Genomic DNA, 20,307 nt, shown 5'->3' with positions numbered 1-20,307 from the left:
CGTACATGTACGGAATGTTGAGGTTACATTTCTCATGCACTTGTTCCGGTAGCACCATGGCCTTTTGTGACATATCGATCAGGTAATTTAATCCTCGTGTCTAACTCGTCTTTTGTGTTCTAACAATGTAAAAATTGTACGAGTATTCCTGCATAAAAGAAGATCTCTACGAGATTAAAAAATAATTTAGAGATAAATAGTGAAAAAAGAAAAAAAAAAAATATATATATATATATATATATATATATATATGTGATGATCGACTTGGTCTTATTATATTATTTTCAACCTTAATTGGCTAAAATTTGGCTAAAATTTGGCTAAAACGGAATAATTATGAAAATTAAAAAAAAAAAAAAAATCAACGAGCAAATAGAATAAACATGAAAATTGATTATAAAAAATAAATAAATAAAAAATAATCTGAGTTATGTTTGAGACCGTTGAAATTGGCGGGACTCAAAAAAGCATCCATATTAGTGGCGCAGATTCTCACGGGAAACTGTGGATATTCGGAAATGGTACTGGATCGGCGCTTATGTTCTTGGGCACAGTCTCATGGTTCCCCTGCTGTGTCTGATCCGAGGCACCGATGAGATTCCCTCCGAGCTCGACCCAAACTACAGGTGATTTCATCAGATTGTCATTACTAACTCTACTTTGAGGCTGTTTTGAGGAATAGGTGTTTCCGCGTCTAGATTTGTGGTCATCTCTCTGGAGTATGGATTGAGACTTTGTTGCATCTAGATTACGCTGCATCGTTTGTCCTTTTTTTTTTTTTTTTTTTTTTTCAGAACAATGGTCTGATGCAGTAGATTTTGTTAGACGAACACGACTCTCCACAATGGTATGATATTGTCCACTTTGAGCATAAGCTCTCATGGTATGATATTGTCCACTTTGAGCATAAGCTCTCATGGCTTTACTTTGGGCTTCCCAAAAGGCCTCATTCCAATGGAGTTAGTATTCCTCACTTATAAACCCATGATCATTCCCTAAATTAGTCGATGTGGGACTTCCATCATCCAACACCTCCCCTCGAACAAAGTGCGCCTCCCCTTAATCGAGGCTCGACTCCTTTGGAGTCTTAGTCATTTTTGACTGCCTTCGAGGAGGGGCTTGACTCCTTTTCTTTAGGAGTTCTTTGTTCGATATTTGAGGATTTGAGGATTTACCAATTTATTGGCACGACTAAGTTTTAGGGCATGGCTCTGATACCATGTTAGACGAACACGACTCTCCACAATGGTATGATATTGTCCACTTTGAGCATAAGCTCTCATGGCTTTACTTTGGGCTTCCCAAAAGGCCTCATTCCAATGGAGTTAGTATTCCTCACTTATAAACCCATGATCATTCCCTAAATTAGTCGATGTGGGACTTCCATCATCCAACAGATTTAACTTCACGATAGCACAAATGACGAAAGTGCAGGTTCTATTTCACTTGAAACTGTGGTTTTCTGATTCATTAGCTGAAGTTTCTTTACTACTGCGGAATTTAAGTTGTAACTGGACGGAGGTGTATGCTCACCGGCGCAGTTGCTTGCAATTTATTGTCCTCGTTTCGTCCGTTATACATGAGTGGCTACGGCGTAGATGCTAAACCAAGTTTAATACAACACATCACTGCTCGTTGATTAGCCAAAGCAATGGTGAGCCCAAGTACATATTTATCGATGTAGGGAAGACGTCTAGGGAGCAAGTTCTAAGATGGTTTACACGCCATTAGGTTACTCGAGTGGTTTCCGTGAGTCGTAATCACTTGCTTTTTATATTTTTACGTAATTGATATATAATTTGTTGAAAATTTTCTAAACACAACGCATATATAATTATGATCAGGACGCTTTTTTTTCTTTCTGCCGTCCTTTATGGCTTTCAGAAGCAATTTTTGTTTGTCTTGATTTCGCATCTGCACTTTTAACGTGTTTGAACCTTACATTGATGATATACGTGCTGTGAAATCTTTTAGTGAATTGGTTCCTTGGTCAAGTGGATGTAGGTTCTCGCGTTCTGGAGCCAGAACACTCTAAAATCTGTCTTGCTTCTCCTGATCTTCTTAAGTACTCTTTTCCTGTCTTAATTTGCGACGGTCATCGGAAGATTCTTAGATTAATCTTCAACATTACTAAAAGAAGCGTTCATTGAAGAAACATTTTATTGGCTGATGGAAATGAAATTCTCCTTGTACCAGTTTTCTGCCTTGTTATTATAATTTTGGAGATAGTTTTGCTTAGCTTCTGCGTTTCACCTTCTCATTGCAGACTGAATCCTGCAGTGTCCATTTTCTGCCTTTTGCAGGTTTTGTAGGCATCTTTATGAGTTTAGTTTTTAGTATCTCGTAATTACTTTAATGACGTTCTATGTCTTTTGACAGGCTCTTGAAGCAGTAAAAGGATATGTCCAAAGCAAGTCATGCTAATTGGAATGGGTCATGTATTTGATCGCCACGTGGATAATGAGTTCCTTAACCAATGGTCTATAAGGTATAACATTTACAATCTGATCCTAAAGAAGGAACCAATCTAAATTATAGTATCCATTATGATTGTCTGCACATGGCTTTCGAGTTATAGAGATGTTAAAAACCACGAACCTCCATAATGGTATGATATTGTTCCCTTTGAGCATAAGCTCTCATGACTTTTACTTTTGGCTTCCCCAAAAGGTCTCATTACTAATGGAGACGTATTCAACTCATGATCATCTCCTTAATTAGCCAAGGTGGACTCCCCACCAACAATCTTCCCCTCAAACAAAGTATACCATAAAGCCACCCCTGAGGCCTATGGAGCACTCGAACAAAGTATATCCTTTGTTCGACACTTGACCACACTTTCGAGGCTCACAACTTTTTGTTCGACATTTGAGAATTTTATTGATATGGCTAAATTAAGGACATGGCTCTTATACCACGTTTTTCCATTTTTTCCTGTTAGCTCTACCTAGATAAGATGTCCAGTGCCGATTCTTGTCCTATCGTCATACTTACTCAGGGAAGGAATTCCAGTGCAGCTTGCTCATAATTGTCTTAGAATCTCATAGACCTATGATAAGGTAATGTTTTTTTCATTCAGGTCCTTCAAAGGGGACTCGCGATTACCATTAACTTCATCGGAATCTATCCTTAACGGTATTAGCTATACAACCTCGGTGTTGGTCTTTTATTAGATCAAATGAGCGAAGAAAGTAAACCAAGCATTCAACGCTCCACGGCTGGACGTGTTGTTAGAGAATGATACATCTTAATGAAGCATAATGATAGGAATATTATTAAGGGCTACAATCGTAATTAATTAGGAAGGATGCTATGGTATTTAGTTATGAATAGAGGGAGTGGAAAGTAGGAAGATAGACAAGATTAAGTTAGTCTAGACTTGGGCATTCTTTATAGCCCAAGTTCCTGAAATTACTTGGTTTATCTATTAGCTATTTTAGATATTATTGCAATATATTTCTCTAGTTCTATCGCATTATTGTACCTGAGCGCTATCCAGTAACGACAATTTTTTTTCATAGTCTAACAACATTGAGTTTATGTCCTACTGATGTTGGAAGGAAAAATTAGAATAGAGTTGATATGGAATTTGAATCCCTTATCTGAGCTGGAGGTGGCTGGAATTGTAGACAGAAGAGTAATGGAGATAATATGGTTAGTCTTTATTTAGTAGGTACAACGAGTGCAAGGGAAAAGTACTCACACCATCAAACACTGAAAAGTTCAAACCAAACATACCAATCAGAAAAGTAGAGAAGAAACTATGTTCAAGCTAAACCGCGAAAACTTTGAACGAAGTGGAAGAAAATTATTAAACACATGAATCATGGGACCCATTTGGAAAGACGAAACATATTTATGCAATTCCTTTCAACATACCCCACGATCTCCTTCCTCAATTTCTCTGTTCATTCTGGAATCTCCCACAGCAAAGCTGGAAAAGTTAAAATTTGATAGAGAGACAATATGGAACTTATGATACGCAAAGTAGGACACTGTATGTGAATAAAGCTTGGAACGGTTTCTTTCTTGTTTTTTTTGTTTTTCTTTTTTCCTTTTTTCCAAATAACAATGCGTGTAGAAAAGTTAGTTTTTTTTTTTTTTTTTTTTTGGAAGACATCATGTAAGCATACATTTAGTAGAGATTTACTGAATTTATGTTGCAAAAAGTTCTCAAGGAACCAATCATGAAGAATTATAGCCTAAATCTTCAGTTTCTTTTTTCCTTATCCCTTCGGAAATTTCTTATTTGCTTCTGTAGTTGAATATTGTATAAATTTGACATTCGTATCTATTTTGTAAGGAACGTAATCAATAACACATGAAGAGACGAGGACAAAATACAAGAAGAATGTGCCAGAAGCATTGTACTATGATAAAGAAGTTTGAGAGAAAAGGTAAGTTTTTTTACATACCATGCTACGATCTGAACTTTACACATTTGCTCCCAAAGTACTTGGCAATTTCAACTTCCTCAGTGCTTGATAACTTTTCCATCCTAAGCTTAGGTGAAATTTTTATTACCTTCATTAATGGGTTAATTCCAATATAAGTAGTTTAATTGTGTTTGTTAAAAGAAGAGAGAAAGGTCTTTGAATTTGTTTAAATAAATGAAGATTTTTTTTTGGAAAATGTGACCTGCCCATTGTCATGAAAAGGGGAACTGTAGAAAAAACTTAGATCAAAGATCACAAGAAAATAAATGTAGGTTGATTAGTCTTAATCCAACATCTCCCCATTTGAAGAGAATTTTGATCCCTGTACATTTACTGATCATCCAAGATCTTTTCAAAGATCATAATAATATCCTGTCCTGACCACCCCCCCCCCTCGCCCTTCCCCAAGGGTGCTGATGAACATAAATCTTAGCCAATGATCTGATAGATTTAGTAGTGATTTTTGTCCTCATTACCTCTTTGAATAGATGGTTATTTGTTCCTCCCACCTCTCTCCATTGTATAGCCACCCTTTTCTACAGGAAATCCCAAACAAGGCACATTCTTTAACACAGGCATGGTACAAGTGGGGATAAAGAGAATTTCAATTCTAAAAGAAAAGGCAAGTAAATTAGGTTTTGTCGGTTTAACACAAGTAAATCTAAGAGTTCAATTAGAACTGAACTTAAACCAGTTAAGACACATATTCCTGTCTAAGAACTAGAAAAAAAATTAATTTTTTAGAAATTAATGAATGAGATTGGAATGAAATGCTTGAGAATGTGAAAAGAAGGTTTGAACAATGGATGCATATGTTAAATCAAGTGAACAGTTCCAACCCAGGTCAATCAAGGAATTAATAAAACAAGAAAGTGGTTCATAAAGGAACGTGATTATGCAAGTGCTTTACTTGCCAAGGGAATGTGAAAAGAAGGTTTGAACTATGGATGTATATGTTAAATCAAGTGAACATTTCCAACCTGGGTCCATAAAGGAATTAATAAAACAAAAAGTAGAAAAAAGAAAGGAGCCCAAATGTCTAAAAACGTGGAGAGTATGGTCAAAGAAAGCAGGTAAGGAGTCAAATCATGTCTGTATTGTTCAAAGAGATGCAAATGGTCAAATAAAATCAACAAGGACGTGTAATTCATGCCCTAACACACACCAAAAGACATGTCGACCCAACACAACACGTGATCAACACCCAACCCTCCCCTTCACTTTGATTCTCCATAAAGAATGTTTTTGGACTTCACAATTTCACCCCCCTCAAATGCTCTTGGAAAATATGATTTATTATTTATTATTTTGTTTGAAAATATTATTAATGCAACCCCAACCTCTTCCTTGGGGTTTGAGTTTACAGGATAGTCATTAGGCTTCTCGAGATGCTTTTGATTGTTTGATAGAAATATGTTATAGGTTAGTTCTTCTAAAAATTTTCAATTATATTCTTCTAGTTGATAATAACAAATTTGATTTATTATACTATATGATAATACTTAGGTTGTATAATTATAAGGTATGAACTCATTTCAACATTCACCAATAAAAGTGATATAATTGAAAATTGTTAAAATACTAAATTGAAAAAACACCCAAACATTAGAATAAATATAATTAAGTATTGTTTTATGATATCGGGGTAGCATCCATTTGTCTTTAATATGTAGAAGTGGGTATGTATGAATGGATCTGGATCCAGCTCAACAACCACATTGGTTCATACCACCAAGTGTGATTCTTTAGTTTTTTATTTTTTATTTTTTTAATGCCAAAGAAATACAGTTACATCTTAAATCCTAACCCTACATATTAAAGTGAAAATGGACGCTAACCCGAGTTTTTGGGGCCCAAAATCATTTTTGGTTATTTTATTTTGTTATTTTGTTATTTTGCTTTTGATTTTTGTGTGTGTGCGTGTGAGAGTTAAAGCAATGGATGGATAATATCAAATTGTTTTGAACTTTTTCTCTGAATTTATTAATAATGCCTGACATAAAGTAGGCTTAATTTAAGGGCTTTCGATTCCTTTTAACTCCACGTGCACCTTTATAAACATAGGGTTTTCGTTTGTTTGCTCTCTTTTCTTTAACTTAATAATAGGTTAAAATGGAGATAATGGAAAATTGAATGTTGCATTTAAATTTGAAGCATATTAAACTTTTAATTTTGTTTTGAACTTGTGGATTGAAGTTTGGTTATTGGGCACCCAAGTTTTATGTTATTAATTATAGAGAATGCAGGTATAGGTACTAGAATTTTGAGAATAAGAGCATATTTAGGAGGGAGCGTGGAATATATTCTTCATTCCATTTTCTATCCCAAAATGTTCAATATACTTATCAATATTGATTCCCTCCTCCCTATAATCAATCATCATCCTGCCCTTTCTTAAGAATTGAAGTCACTTTGTGGGATATATGAATCATTTTGGATTAGAATCTTAGAAAGGATTTAAGTTTTAAAACTCCTAGAAAGGAATTTTGATTCTTCCAATATTTGGAAAACTAATTTGGGTTGGTGTCCCTAAATGTAATATCCTAAAATGTTAGCCTAAAGCCCTATTTGAGAAGCAACCAATAATTAATGCAACATTTCCAATAAAAATAACATTATTTTTCAAAAACCCTAATTTGAAAATGACTAATTTGAGTATAATTTGCCCGTGACTCGTATCTTTCAACTTGCCTCCTTTATTTTATTTTATTTTATTATATAATGATATATTAAAAGGGTATGTATAAGAAGTGAGAATAATTCACTTGTTTTTTTTTTGTTTGTTAATGTTTCATAGAAAAAAAAAAAAAAAAAAGGAATGGATTCTGTTGTCTTCTTTCATGTATGAAAATTTTATTTAATGTTTTAGACATTAAACATCTCCGTCAGCCAAAATTTTTGACTTAGATTCTTATGGAGATGTTGAAACAACTCATTAATTCTTAAAAAACAAAAAAGTTTTTTTTTTTTTTTTTTTGGGTGTAAAAGATGACATTGACCCTTTAGAAATATAAGTTGCACGGACAACGTTCATTCACAATATATTCTATCAAGTGAGTGAATATCTTTCTTTAGATCATTTTTTTCGATTTTGTTTTGTCACATTCAAATTTTGGAATGATATTATACTTTAGGGTTTAGGGTTAACTAAAAAAAAAAAAAAAAAAAAAAAAAAAAAAAAAAAGCGAAATGTAATATTAGATATTACATTTTAGATGAATTAAAAAAATAGTATTTTATTTTATTGCTTGAAAAGTATTATTTTCCTTCTCGGATATTTTAAATATAAAATTTATTAAACTCCTCAATAATAACATACTTTAAAACAAATTCCATCAATTATTATTTGATTGAATAATTTTGAAACAACTTTTAAATAGAACCATAATGAACAATAATAAGAATTTGTCTCAAAAAGAAAAAAAAGAACAAAATAAGAGCATAGAGTCTAAAGTAGGAATGGTAAGTAATAACTCAAATTATAAAATTCTGAACCCCACGCCCTATTTTTCTTTTTATTTTTCAAAAAAACTATTTTTTTCTGACATTGTCAATTCTTTCCCATTATTATTCTTTTTTTAAAATTAAAAAATATATATATTTCTCGGAAAAAAGGGAAAGGGTTTGATGAGCATGGGTGAATGTGCTTTTTCCCTTCTATATAAATAAATAAATAAATAAATAAATAAATAACAAAGTATCTTTGACTGCTGACTTCACGATCCTTCCCTTTACCCAAACTTTCTCCACTTCCAAAAAATCGCCATTTCCTCGCCGCTCAATTCAAATTCCTTTCCCCCTCGTTTTATCCTAACTCGGAGATTGTTTAATTAGGAGCGCTGATGGTGCCGAGATTAGCGCTCTCTCTCGCCGTTTTCTATTTATAATATTATATTTAAAATAGAGTTTTTGGTGTTTTTTTTTTCAGCTCAAATAAGTCTTTCGTTGAACTAAAAAAAAAAAACATTATAAATATGTATGTCATATTAATAAATAATAAGTTAATTATTTTCATTTATTATATTTTTCTAATCTCTAATTTTATAAAATTTAAACAAATAATTATAATTCATTCTCGTATAAATAATCTATAGTCAAAACGAGCATAATTAAGTATTATATGTTTATAAATTTTAAAATTTTTGCTCCATATTCAATTTATTAATAATAATAATTAATATTATGTTGATAACTAATCATTTAATTAAAACCCATAAAAAAATTATAAGCTGAGAAGATATGGAAATGTTGCTAAATTCCGATCCCAAAGTGTACCCATTATGAGTCTCTCCCACATCGCTGTACGGACAATCGAAACCCCAAATTATTATAATTTTTAAAAAATTTATGTGAAGAAGCTCTTTCAAAATTAAATTTTTAGATTTGGATTGATTTAATAAACCGACATTACAGTGAAGATTTATGGGAAGAACCAAAAATGTTTTTTTTTTTTTTTTTTTTTTTTTTTTGATATGTGATTGACGGATGGTGAATGAATGACCCATTACTTCTCAACAGGTTCTATACAGAGGAAAATTGAAATTTCCATAATTTTTCACTGTTTCAATGCGTTCTTCCTCGTTCTTCCTCTTTTCTTTTAATGATTTCCCGTAAATTCCCCACTTTTTGTCTTCTTCTCAAATCCCCTCCTACTAATTTCAAAATCCCTCTTCTCGCTTTGTCTTCACCCATTTCCATTTCCTCTATCTCCTCGCTTCTCAATGCCCAAGTGATCGCCCGCCATTCGCTCAGCTTCTGGATCCGGTGTCTCATTCTGATCCCGCCACCGCATTTTGGTGGGTCCGGCGACTGCCATGGGAGAAATCGGAGATGGGTTCTTCAGTATATTGTTGTAGCGTAGTGTAGCCGAGTCGGATTTGTTCATGAGCTTGAGGAAAAGAAAAACTGCCCCCACCCTTTTGTCGGTTTTTCATATACTCCGAAGTTGACTCCTGGGTCTCCTTTCTTCTTCCCTTTCTCCTTCCACCGGCCATCCTCTTTATTTCTTCCTCTCTCTCTCTCTCTCTCTCTCTCTCTCTCTCTCTGTCTCCTCAGCCATTCTTCAGAGTTCCATCTCTAGAGACAGAGAGAGAGAACAAGAGCTCTAATGGAGTACGAGAGGATTCACAAAGTTCAGGTGGGTGTTTATGTTCTTGCTAAAAAATTGTGAATACCCAAATCCATTTTAACTCGTTTCTGGATTTCATTTGGTTATTAAGTTGGATTGTTCTTGTTCTTGTTCTTGTGGGTTTCAATTGTGCTGAAGTTTTGCCCTGTTTCTTATTATGTTTGTTTCTGAATATGTATAGGAATAAGAACTGTTGTTTATTGATCTGGGTTTGTAGAGTGTGGTACTGAGTCTACTCATTTCTTTATGTTTGTTTGGAGTTGATATCAATTTTGATTGTGAGTGATGGGTCAGTTCCAACTATTTAAGACATAATAGAATGTTTTGAGCTCTTTCTTTTTCAGTAGCTGGAAGAGTGATGTGGGTGTGTTTCTGTATTTCAGACAGGTTTAATTTCTCCTAGTAAACTTAGAATGAAGCTCATGGGACCTCATCACCATAAAAAGAAAGATGGATCAAACTGCAACTCTTCAAGAACTTCTCCTTCTAAGCTTGAAGACATTGAGTTTGCTAGAAATAGTTTGTTATTGTCTGCTGAAAGTGGTGACTTTGAAGACGAAGGTTTGTGTTCTTCCCCTTTCCATCTCATTTCTGTTCCTTTTTCTGCAAATTATAGCTTAAGTTGTTGTCACTTATCCTTAAATTATGTCTGAAAATGAAACATGAACTTGTTTTAGTGTCGTTTGTGTGAAAGATATGTGTTGTGTCTATGTTTTTACTGATGTTAAGACATCGTATGTCATGCAGTGACATCTGAAAAGGTTTTGAATCAGTCAGTTTCAGACCCTAAACCAAGTGATCGGTCTTCAGGTCTGCTAAAAGAGTTTCCCTCGAAGGAAAATAGTGAATCGGTTCGAAATCGAATGAACCAATGTTCGAATTCAAGCACAGTTCATCCTTCGAAACCAATAGAAGATGAAAATCTGGATTATGATAGTAATGCAAGTTCATCTAGTTTTGAGTTTCATAAGGGGGAGAGGTCTGTACATAGTTCGATTTCGAGGTCCCACTTGAGGCCAATGCCATCGAAGTGGAACGATGCGGAGAAATGGATAATGAACCGTCAAAACAATGGGCAGGCTGTCAGTTATCCTAAGAAGAATGTTCCACAAAACCATGGATATAGAATGATGGCAACGAATATGGTGAGGGTTGCTCCCGAATCTGCGAACTCTGAGCTTCGATCGTCGATTGGTAGAGCTATGGATGCGAAGCATGTTGAGTTCTGTCAATCTGGAATGCAGATGGGGCCTGAGAAGTTCTCTTTTGTGCCTGCTGGGGCTTATTCCTGTGCAGATAACGTGTTGGTTGATTCATGTTCGCAAATTAAGGACTTAAATGAAGTGGATCACGAGCCATCTTCGAGAGCTAGTAAAGAAGATTCAACAGGTATAAAGACGAACACGAGATTAGTTAGTTCCTCTTGCTAATGTTGCAGGTTTGAATTTTTTTGTAATACTTCAAATGTTCAATTGTTCAGGCATCCCTGCAGTAAGAGCAGTTTCAATGAGAGATATGGGAACAGAAATGACCCCAGTTCCTAGCCAAGAGCCTTCGAGAACGGCTACTCCTGTTGGAGCGTCTCCGCTTCGCAGCCCGACTTCTTCAATTCCCTCCACACCTCGGAGAGATGAACCCGCTCCAACTCCTATTGAGCAATCTGCGACCGAGCTGCAACACTCAACAGAAAACGGCAAAAGGGAACTATCAGAAGATGAAATGAAGCTCAAGACAAGAAGAGAGATTTTAGCCCTTGGGATGCAGCTTGGCAAGACGAACATTGCTGCCTGGGCTAGTAAGGATGCGCCCGAAAAGAAACGACAGAACGCTGAAAATGCTGATAGGGAGGCACTCAAGCAAGCGGAGTTCGAAAAACGTGCAGCTGCGTGGGAGGAAGTTGAAAAGTCTAAGCATATGGCAAGGTTTATATCCCCCCTATAACTCAAATTCTTCATTACTCTAAGATCCAGGATATCGAATGACGAGTAATTCGTTCAATTTGATAAGTTAATCGTACATTGCTCAGATATAAACGTGAAGAAATCCAAATCCAAGCATGGGAAAGCCAGCAGAAAACGAAGCTCGAGGCCGAAATGCGGAGAGTCGAGGTAATTAGATTTCTTTTATAGATTTAGATCGAACTTAATGAATGGAAATTATCTGAGTTAGTGAAGGGGTAAAGAACATGGCAACCATATTAGCACTGAGCTAACGTTTGGCACATATCAGGCTCAGGTTGAGCAAATCAGAGCTCAAGCTGAAGTGAAGATGATGAAGAAGATTGCAATGACAAGGCAAAAGTCGGAAGAAAAACGGGCAGCGGCCGAGTGTCGAAAGAGGCGAGAGGCAGAAAGGGCAGCAGCACAGGCTGAACATATTCGGCAGACGGGTCGAATGCCGTCCTCCCCTTACATTTGTTGTGGTTGGCTGTGATCAAACCAAAACCCCATGAAAAGAATTTTGCAGCCTTAGCTCCCAGAAGAGAGTTTTTAAAGCCTTACCTCAGAGTGTTCATATCGAATAAACAGAGAAGTGTAACTTCATTTTCTTGATGAAAAATGTCTCCCCTTCTTGCACCTAATACAGCGAGAATGCTTGATTGTTTACCCTTGTGGATTTGGCTTGGTTTTCATTGATCAAGAGTTATATGATGAATGAGAAGTTCCCAACATTTTGGACTTAGATTCACTTTATTCTACCCTCCCTTTCGGGGCCTGCGTCCTCGTTGGTCTTGTTCCTCTCTCCGATTAATATAGGACAATCTACTCCCCTTAAGGCCCAACATCTTCGTTGGTACTCATTTCTCGCAGTCGTCTCTCTCCGATCAATGTCGCGGAAAGAGTGTTGTACAGAGTGTTGTTTGGTGGGTGGGTTGGAGTTATGTGTTGTGTCGTGTCGTGTGGGTGATGGTGTCCTATCTTGTCTCTTTTCTCATCCCTCCAAATTGGTATCTTCGTACTATGCACAAACTTTTTAGCATCTTTTCTTCTTTTTCTACCATTTTTTTTTTCCACAATTTACTCAATCCATGAATAACCCAACTACGACAAACCTTTCTTCTCTCCCATTTTCTTATTTCTAAATCTATGAATAATCAATTTAATGCTAACAAATGGTTCTGTGAACCAATTTAATGCCTGATTCTGAGATCCCATATCCGTTAGAGAGTGAAACGAATCATTTTTTATAAGGGTGTGAAAATTACTTCCTAATAGACGTGTTTTAAAACATGAAGCTAACGGCGATATGTAAGGTGTCAAAACGGACTATATGCTAGCTGTAGACTTTGACTATTACAAATGGGTGGTGTGCCAACGAGGAAGAAGTATTCCTTATAAGGGTGTTAAAATCGTGAGATTGACGGCAATACTTAACAAACCAAAGCGGAATGCATCAAATTATCCTGAAACTGCTTAGACAAATCATTAAAAGCTCAGCTGACAAAGCATGTACAGAGAGGTTTCACATGAACTTTTATGATTTTCTTCGAAGTCTTTAAGCTCTTCAAATACAAATGGACATAGTTAAAGCCTCGGTAAAGGACTAATTCAAACATGACAAGGTTTTAGCCTTTCTGATAGAACTTAGTTTATAAGCTGCAATATATAGCAAATAGCAGAAGCTATCTCCAGTCAGACAGAGCTGTCTCGATACCTATATGTATGAGAAAACATAAGGGAGAGAGGGAATCACTTGATTATAATTACAGTTTCTGGCTCATAAACAGTAACTTAGAAAGCTAATAGTACAGAGAAGTCATGTTGACCGGTTAAATGCCTTAGTACTCGAGCGACCCGACAGAAGTTATCCCGGTACTCAAGTTTCTGGACGACTCCTGTCTGTTGGCATAGTTATCACAGCTGCCATTCGAGAGCCTCTGAATTGGGACCGATTTCAACAGCTCTAGGCCTTGTTTGCCCATCTCCTGCACTTCCTGTGGTGAAAGTATTTTGATACACCACACGCTGTTGACGAACTCGCTGTTGAAGAAAAGACAATACCATACTCGTCAAGAAAGGACACAGTTTTGAAAAAAAATGAAAGCTACCATATCAATGAAGAAATGGGGCATGGAAAGTCTTAAAAGGGTGTCATTCTGCATTGAAGATATATACTCAAAAGGTAAGAAACTCACGGCCAGGGATCGTCCCCGAGAAGAAGAACGTCATTTTCCCGGTCGACAAATACAAGCTGCCAGCCTGATCTCACAGGGTCCTCCAACTCGCCTTCAAGGCCGAACATGTGAGCGAGCTCACTGCGTAATTGATGGTAGCTACTGAATTTGGAAATATCCAGTGATCTACCCAAGGACCCTGACTTGTAAACCTATTACAAATTCAATACTACAATCAACAAGAGAAGGAACTTGGGAGCACAAAGTAACCAAAAAAAGAAGAGCCAAATGAATGTAAACAAGTTTGGTAAAGAGAGCAACCTTTACAAAGGTTCTGGTTGATGGGTTTACTTGGCCTGTGTTCTCTGGAGACTGCAAGAAACCCGAATCCTCAATGCAATTGGAAGGCGTCCCGGTCGGATTGGCAGAGAAGTTGGAAGCAGCAGTATTCACATAGTTGGATGAAAAAGGTATAGCTGTTGAGTCACTGTCACTGCAAATTCCCCTAAGATTTGGCATGCCACTCTGCATTAGAAGACTTGAAGGCTCTATATTGACACCAAAAAGAAGATTACTCTGCGGATCGGCGTTCCCTTGATCTAACGAACACTCTCGACCAGGAAAAGGCGGTAACGAAATAGCATTCTGAGAGATGTTCGTCTGAGTTGTCCCCATATTTTCCCCTTGGGGAAGAACAAACTGAGAATTTACAGAAGAGAGGAGAGGATCGACTGCAGCTCGCTTTGATGGCCATGTAGATGAATGTACCATGGGATTGGTTCGAGGAAGATTGAGCAACTGAGATGATTCGTCTTGCGGAAACGACCCTAACAGGCTGTGCAAGGGTGAAATGATAGGACTCGTCACATGGTTGGGATTTGAATCGGAAAAACTCTGCTGACGACATAACGGAGGAGTCGTTTGCAGGGATTGAGCTTGGGATTGGGATGCAGAACTGAACTGAGACATTGTAGTGATGGTACTTGGGATTTGTTGGTGATCAAACACTTGCTGTTGCTGCTGCTGCTGATTGTTGAATGTTTGATGCTTTATCTCCTGCTGAAGAACAGTAGGCAGGGTTTGAGCCTGAGAATGAGAGAGACGTTGGTTATCGTCGCCCTGAATAAACGTCGGTTGAGGCTGCTGCAATATCTGAGGCGACATGAAAGTAGCAGGCCTGTTCGGAAGAGTTTGGGTTTGTTGAAATTGAAGAAGCGAAGCAGCCTGGACCTTAGCAGGATCTACAGTTCTCATCTCCTGTAGTGCAGCAGCAGCCATTGCTTGATATATCTCTGGCTGCATACCCACCATAGAAGCATCAGGCCTCGGCTGCATCCATGGTGCAACTCCAATGCCAGGGAAGTTCATAGCTTGAATCCCACGATCTAGACCATCCCCCCTTAGCCACATTAGTTGAGAATTCAATCCCAGTTCATCCTCTTTTAGACCTGAGACAGGAATTCAATAGTAATACTTCAAACCAATAAGAGGACAGGAAATGAAAGCATGAACTATATATGTATTATACCATGGAAAGAAGGAAATCCAGTTGGCCACGGTCGCTTAAGCCTGAGGGAAAATGGAGAAGGATACAGTGGGAACGTCGTAAGTGGTTCGATCTCCCATAACGACACCCTTGGCTGTCTCTCCCCAGCCGTAGATTCATCCCATCCAACCTACACAGCACGAAAGTTAAGTAATTCCTTCAACAATTGAACTCCGAGTTCGTCTTAAAATGGTAACGTAAACCAACCTTGACTGACCGCCAGTGTGAATTCGGCCACCGGGTCGAATCTAAATCGCTGATGCCAGTAATAGTGCCCATGTAACTGGATAGCATACACAACTCTTAGACATTCATGACATTCATGATCAGTTAACTCAAATCACAAGTAGCTATAAGTGTTTGGAAACCTACCGACGAACGCTTGATTCTTCTGTTTCAAATAGCATTCTAAAACGCATACCAATGGAGACACGGGTATGGTACACAGCTTTGACATACTTAGCCAGAGGTATGATGAACTCTGATGGGCAAGCTCTGAATGAAAATGAAAATGTAACGTCAAGTCGTAAACAAAATGAACAAGGCTCGAGAATTGTTCAAAACTCAAACCTTGGATTATAAAATATCGTGAACCGACTATTTGTAGCAGCTGCATGGGCTGCAGCAGCAAGAAGCCCCAAGTGCATGCTGTCACTAGATAAAACCGACGAGGGCATCACCGTTTGTGGTCGATTAGCTCGACGGATCCCCAATAGTAACTGATTCTTCTCATTCCTGAAACGTCCCAGCATTGCAAATATGATATAAGTTTGAACGAATAAATGTGGAGTCTAAATGAATGAACAGCCAGCCCATGTGCTCTGCATACAAGGAAGAGCATAAAAACGAACCAAATGAAGATAACCGAATCGCCAGCAACGAGCCTCTTAGCACTTACGAACACACTCCATCCAGTCGTAAGAAGATGCCTTTTGGGCTGGCCTGCATGGAACATATAATTAGACCATATAAGCTGCTTGAAAGGTGAGGTGAAAGAGTGGAGGAGTCACAAACTCACCCCGAAAAATATGCCTAAATTTCCATTCATTCTCGTGCAGATCCCTGGCAATCAACTCCTGAGCAGGTGGCTGCTGAGAAAAGTCCTAGAAAACCAAACATGATATCTCTCTGTTACAACATTTTGAAACTACATCAATGAATACTTGTGGCCATGTTTCAGAGGCATTCATTGAATTACCAATGGTGGGAACACTTTCTCGGCAGCTCGACGAGGAACAGAAAATCCTCCATGTGTACTCGTGTCACTTGCTGTCAATGTTTTGCAAAAATAATTGGTTGGTTGTTTGCTGGGGGCGCCCAACTCAGCTGGAAGATAAGGCTCTTTTTGTTCTTGCTATTGAAAATGTTAAAACTCTTCAGGAAAAGAAGTTCTTATGAGATTTATAAGTACACTAATCAAAACAAGTGAAAGTAACATACAGCACTGAGTGGTTGCAAGGTCATTTGGGCATACACTTCATCTGTCTCGACATCTGCCTGCAATCATCAAGGCGTTCGATTAGAACGTTTTGAGTTCGTAAAAACTCATGCTGGAAGTCAAATGACAAGCCTTACATGCATTGTGACATTGTGAAGCTGACAGATAAGTTGTGGCGGCAAGCTTGGATAACTGGGTATATGGGCATCTACTTCTCTGTTGGTTGATATGGCAACCTACGCAATTTTGATGAATATTGTGTCAGCTTTAGAACATCTAACTTCTCCATTGCATTCAGATGAACTTGAAAAAAACCCAATGTGGAGCAAACTGGGCAGGCCAGGTAGAGATCAGGCAATAAGATACAACCAAAAGGGATCGCATGACGGCGATACGCAACGGGCCAAAGCGGACAATATCTGGTAACGGTGGGCTTGGGCTGTTACAAATTGTATCAGAGCCAGACACTGGATGGTGTGCCAGCGAGGACGCTAGGCACTCAAGGGGGGTGGATTGTGAGATCCCACATCAGTTGGAGAAGCGAACAAAACATTCCTTATAAGGGTGTGGAAACCTCTCCCTAATAGACGGGTTTTAAAACCGTGAGGCTGACGGTGACATGTAACGGATCAAAGTGGTGAACTCGGGCTGTTACAAGAATACACGAACAAGTACAGACAACCTCCAAGTACAAGCATAACCAGCTTAAACAAACTGAATATTCAAGAATATCTTCTTGGTAAGTGAAGAACAATAACCAAAAGTTCAGTGGGAAGTTTGGAACTCACAAACATGAAATCGTTATGAAAACAATAAGCAAACAAGTTCAACATCAGAAGAGGGCTATAGTTTCTGATTTCAATTGTGCAAAAGAATTAATACTCAATGGGCTTACAGCTCACCTGCTCGCTATGACCCTGTGGAAAATAGACAACCCGGCTTCCAACAGCAGGGAGAGAAACAAGGGGGCCCGCACAGGCATGCCAAAGCTCCGAGTTAAGAACTCTCCTCTCCCCTGAAAATTTCGATGCAAGTTCTAATTAGTCCTAGCATTTCATCAAACACATAAGGAGCATGGGCATCTCAGTTCATGGGAAAACAGAGAGAGAGAGAGGTCCGAAGAAACTGATACCTTCCGGAGGCTGAGGACTAAAACCAGCACTTGAAAGCCTCATTTCAGTAAGATCCAACAAACAAAAAGAAATTGACCCACAAATTTGAAGAACGCAACAACGACTGCACCCCACACCCCACCCTCCACCGCCCAAAATCTCAGCCAAACCCGGTTTCGCTAAAGAACACGATCAATTTCAACCTCACCCGCATCTAATTCTCTCAACCCAAACCCCCCACATACACAACTCTTCAATCACCGACTTCATGCCACACCAACCTCAAAGTTCAACAAACAAAACCCAATACCCAGACCCGAATAAATCCAGTTATAAGCAAAAGGGGGAAGAATTCCTTCAACAACCGAACAAGAACAGAGTTAATCAAAGAAAACCCAAAAACGGTAAAGGGAAATGATCAGATCTCAGATTCGAAAACGCCAAAACCCGAAAGTAAAAGAAAATTGAGAGACAGATCTCAGCACAGTAGAAACCCAGTAGAAGAAGCTAGAGCTTGGCGGCCATTCGCATCACGGGAAGCAAACACAATGATTTCAGGTAAAAGAAAATGATGGGGTTCCTTCCTTCCGTACACAGATTCAATTGAATGAAGTGTTATACAATGAAGAAACAAACGGCTTGAATGGAAAGCTGCTGGAATTACAGCAGAAGGGTGAGTAGCAGTGGTGGAGCTCGAAGTCCTCTGTTTCCAGTTCTCTGTTTTCTCCTGTTGGGTACTCTGTAAAACACAATGAATCAACGAAACCAGTCTTATTTTTCCCACAGTCTTGTCTGATGTCTGTAGCAGGGATTAAGGAAAAGGTGAGGACACACTCTAGAGAGAGAGAGAGAGAAGAAGCTCAAATTGATTACGCGCTATGAGAGAGAGAGAAGTCTTTGATTGTGTTATGTTATAGACAGCTCTCAAATGAAGCTTCCTTTTTCATCTTCTTCATTATTATTTACACTTCACAATTAATTCCTTTCTTTTTTACAATTTTTTATAAATTCGAAAATCAATTAAAATTTTAAATTCAAAATTAAATTTATAATTTTAATTAAAATAATCGTCAAATGTTTTTAAATATCTAAATTTAATTTTATAATTGTAATAAATCTTAAAAGTGGACTCTTTTATTGATTTATTGTTAACTTTTGCTTAAAAATGATTTTTATTAGCTTTCTCTTTATGAATTTAATTTCCTTCTTTTATTGAATAAAAATTATTTTTATTACTTTTCTATTAAAAGACTAATTTTAAAACTTTTAAAAATAAAAATACTAAATTTGGATATTTAGATTATTCAAACTAACTATAATTAGTAGTCGACATTCCCTTCAAATATAACTAATTATTAATAAAACATCACTTATGCAAACTTCATTTCAATAATAAAATATTTAAACTTTTATTTTAATGTTTTTAATGAAAATTTTATTTAAAATTCAATTTTAAACATTTCACTTTTTATAAATATTATTGAACTAAAATTGAAAAATAAAAAAGAAAATAAAATTTAACTTTCGAATTCAAATGCAAAATACATATATATATATATTTGGATTTTAAATATTAGACGAACAATCAAATAATGAATTTAATTATTTTAACAGAATATTTATCTCGATTAGTTGATATCTTATAGTAAGCATTTATTTAACGGTAAATATGTAATGATTAAGACATTGGACATGCTTAATGATAATAAATATATGCTTATCCTACATTAAAACATGTTTATAAATCATTAAAAGTACGAGATTTTTTTTATTAATGATATTTGGTTAAAGTTTTATATTGGTAAAAATATTTTTACATTTCATAAAAAAGCTAACTATTTTTTTAGTTTTAAAATTTGACTCGATTAAACATATATTTAAAAATTAGATAATAAAGACAAAAAAAAAAGATATAAAAATAGTGTTATTAAGCTTAATTTGTAATATATATATATATATATATGTCAAACGGAGTCTAAATGGTTATTATGGCACTTTTTTCTTTTTCAATTTTTGGCTGCAAAAAGCTTCTATTTAATAATTTCTTCCTTTTTAATATTATGGTTTTTTTTTCGATTTTCGAATACAATATTAATGGTAATTTTGAATAAATGTCCGAAAAGAGAGGATATCACATGGTAAATATATTCTATGTAACAGCTTAAGTTTACTACTAGTAGATCTTATTCGTTTTGATCTGTTACGTAACGTTGTCAGTCTCACAGTTTTAAAATTGGGGAAGTTTCCACACAATTATAAAGAATGTTTTGTTCCTCTCTACAATCGACTTAAGATCTCGCAATATAATATTAATACACTTTAGTATATTTCAGTCGATACAACATAGACTCTCAACCAAAAAAAGTAGATATTTGAATTATCACTTATCGTTTGGTTGAATTTTAAAAAAGTCGATATCGTTAAATGGTCATTTTGAATTATTATTTTATAATTTACTTTATTTACTATCTCTTTCTTCGAGGGTCAATGACGTGAATTATGAGTATACAGCTTTTAATTTTTCTTCTCTTCA

At 36.6% G+C, this 20,307-nt stretch overlaps 2 protein-coding genes and 1 long non-coding RNA gene across 6 annotated transcripts; 2 read left to right on the top strand and 1 right to left on the bottom strand.

Annotated features, from left to right (window-relative positions):
- The first annotated feature begins 332 nt into the window (after positions 1-332).
- LOC111803233 (uncharacterized) lies at positions 333-4,502 on the top strand. 4 transcript variants are annotated; one of them, XR_015422642.1, is made up of 6 exons: positions 333-626; positions 1,475-1,654; positions 2,267-2,303; positions 2,380-2,488; positions 2,942-3,059; positions 4,304-4,502. It is a non-coding gene; the product is annotated as an uncharacterized LOC111803233 (long non-coding RNA). The 4 variants fall into 4 exon arrangements; XR_015422641.1 differs by having other exon boundaries at positions 334-626; positions 1,435-1,654; XR_002816359.2 differs by lacking the exon at positions 333-626 and having other exon boundaries at positions 1,395-1,654.
- A 4,537-nt stretch (positions 4,503-9,039) lies between these two features.
- LOC111803226 (uncharacterized) lies at positions 9,040-12,246 on the top strand. Its single transcript, XM_023687544.2, has 6 exons — positions 9,040-9,573; positions 9,948-10,125; positions 10,312-10,953; positions 11,045-11,486; positions 11,591-11,672; positions 11,794-12,246. Exons 1-6 carry the CDS (start codon positions 9,544-9,546, stop codon positions 11,995-11,997), a joined length of 1,578 nt encoding a protein of 525 aa, XP_023543312.2. The 5' UTR covers positions 9,040-9,543; the 3' UTR covers positions 11,998-12,246.
- An 865-nt stretch (positions 12,247-13,111) lies between these two features.
- LOC111803222 (auxin response factor 6) lies at positions 13,112-18,689 on the bottom strand. Its single transcript, XM_023687534.2, has 14 exons — positions 17,795-18,689; positions 17,565-17,677; positions 16,800-16,898; positions 16,665-16,721; positions 16,423-16,578; positions 16,243-16,327; positions 16,076-16,166; positions 15,795-15,959; positions 15,597-15,719; positions 15,432-15,507; positions 15,207-15,354; positions 14,000-15,126; positions 13,700-13,890; positions 13,112-13,544 (listed from the first exon to the last, which is right to left on the bottom strand). The coding sequence occupies exons 1-14, from the start codon at positions 17,835-17,837 to the stop codon at positions 13,343-13,345; spliced, it is 2,676 nt and encodes an 891-aa protein (XP_023543302.2). The 5' UTR covers positions 17,838-18,689; the 3' UTR covers positions 13,112-13,342.
- Between the last annotated feature and the right edge of the window lie 1,618 nt (positions 18,690-20,307).

Source organism: Cucurbita pepo, chromosome 10, assembly GCF_057944985.1.
Source record: "Cucurbita pepo subsp. pepo isolate OVF chromosome 10, ASM5794498v1, whole genome shotgun sequence".
In the NCBI taxonomy this organism is placed as follows: Eukaryota; Viridiplantae; Streptophyta; class Magnoliopsida; order Cucurbitales; family Cucurbitaceae; genus Cucurbita; species Cucurbita pepo.
This window is presented reverse-complemented; position numbering and strand designations above follow the sequence as displayed.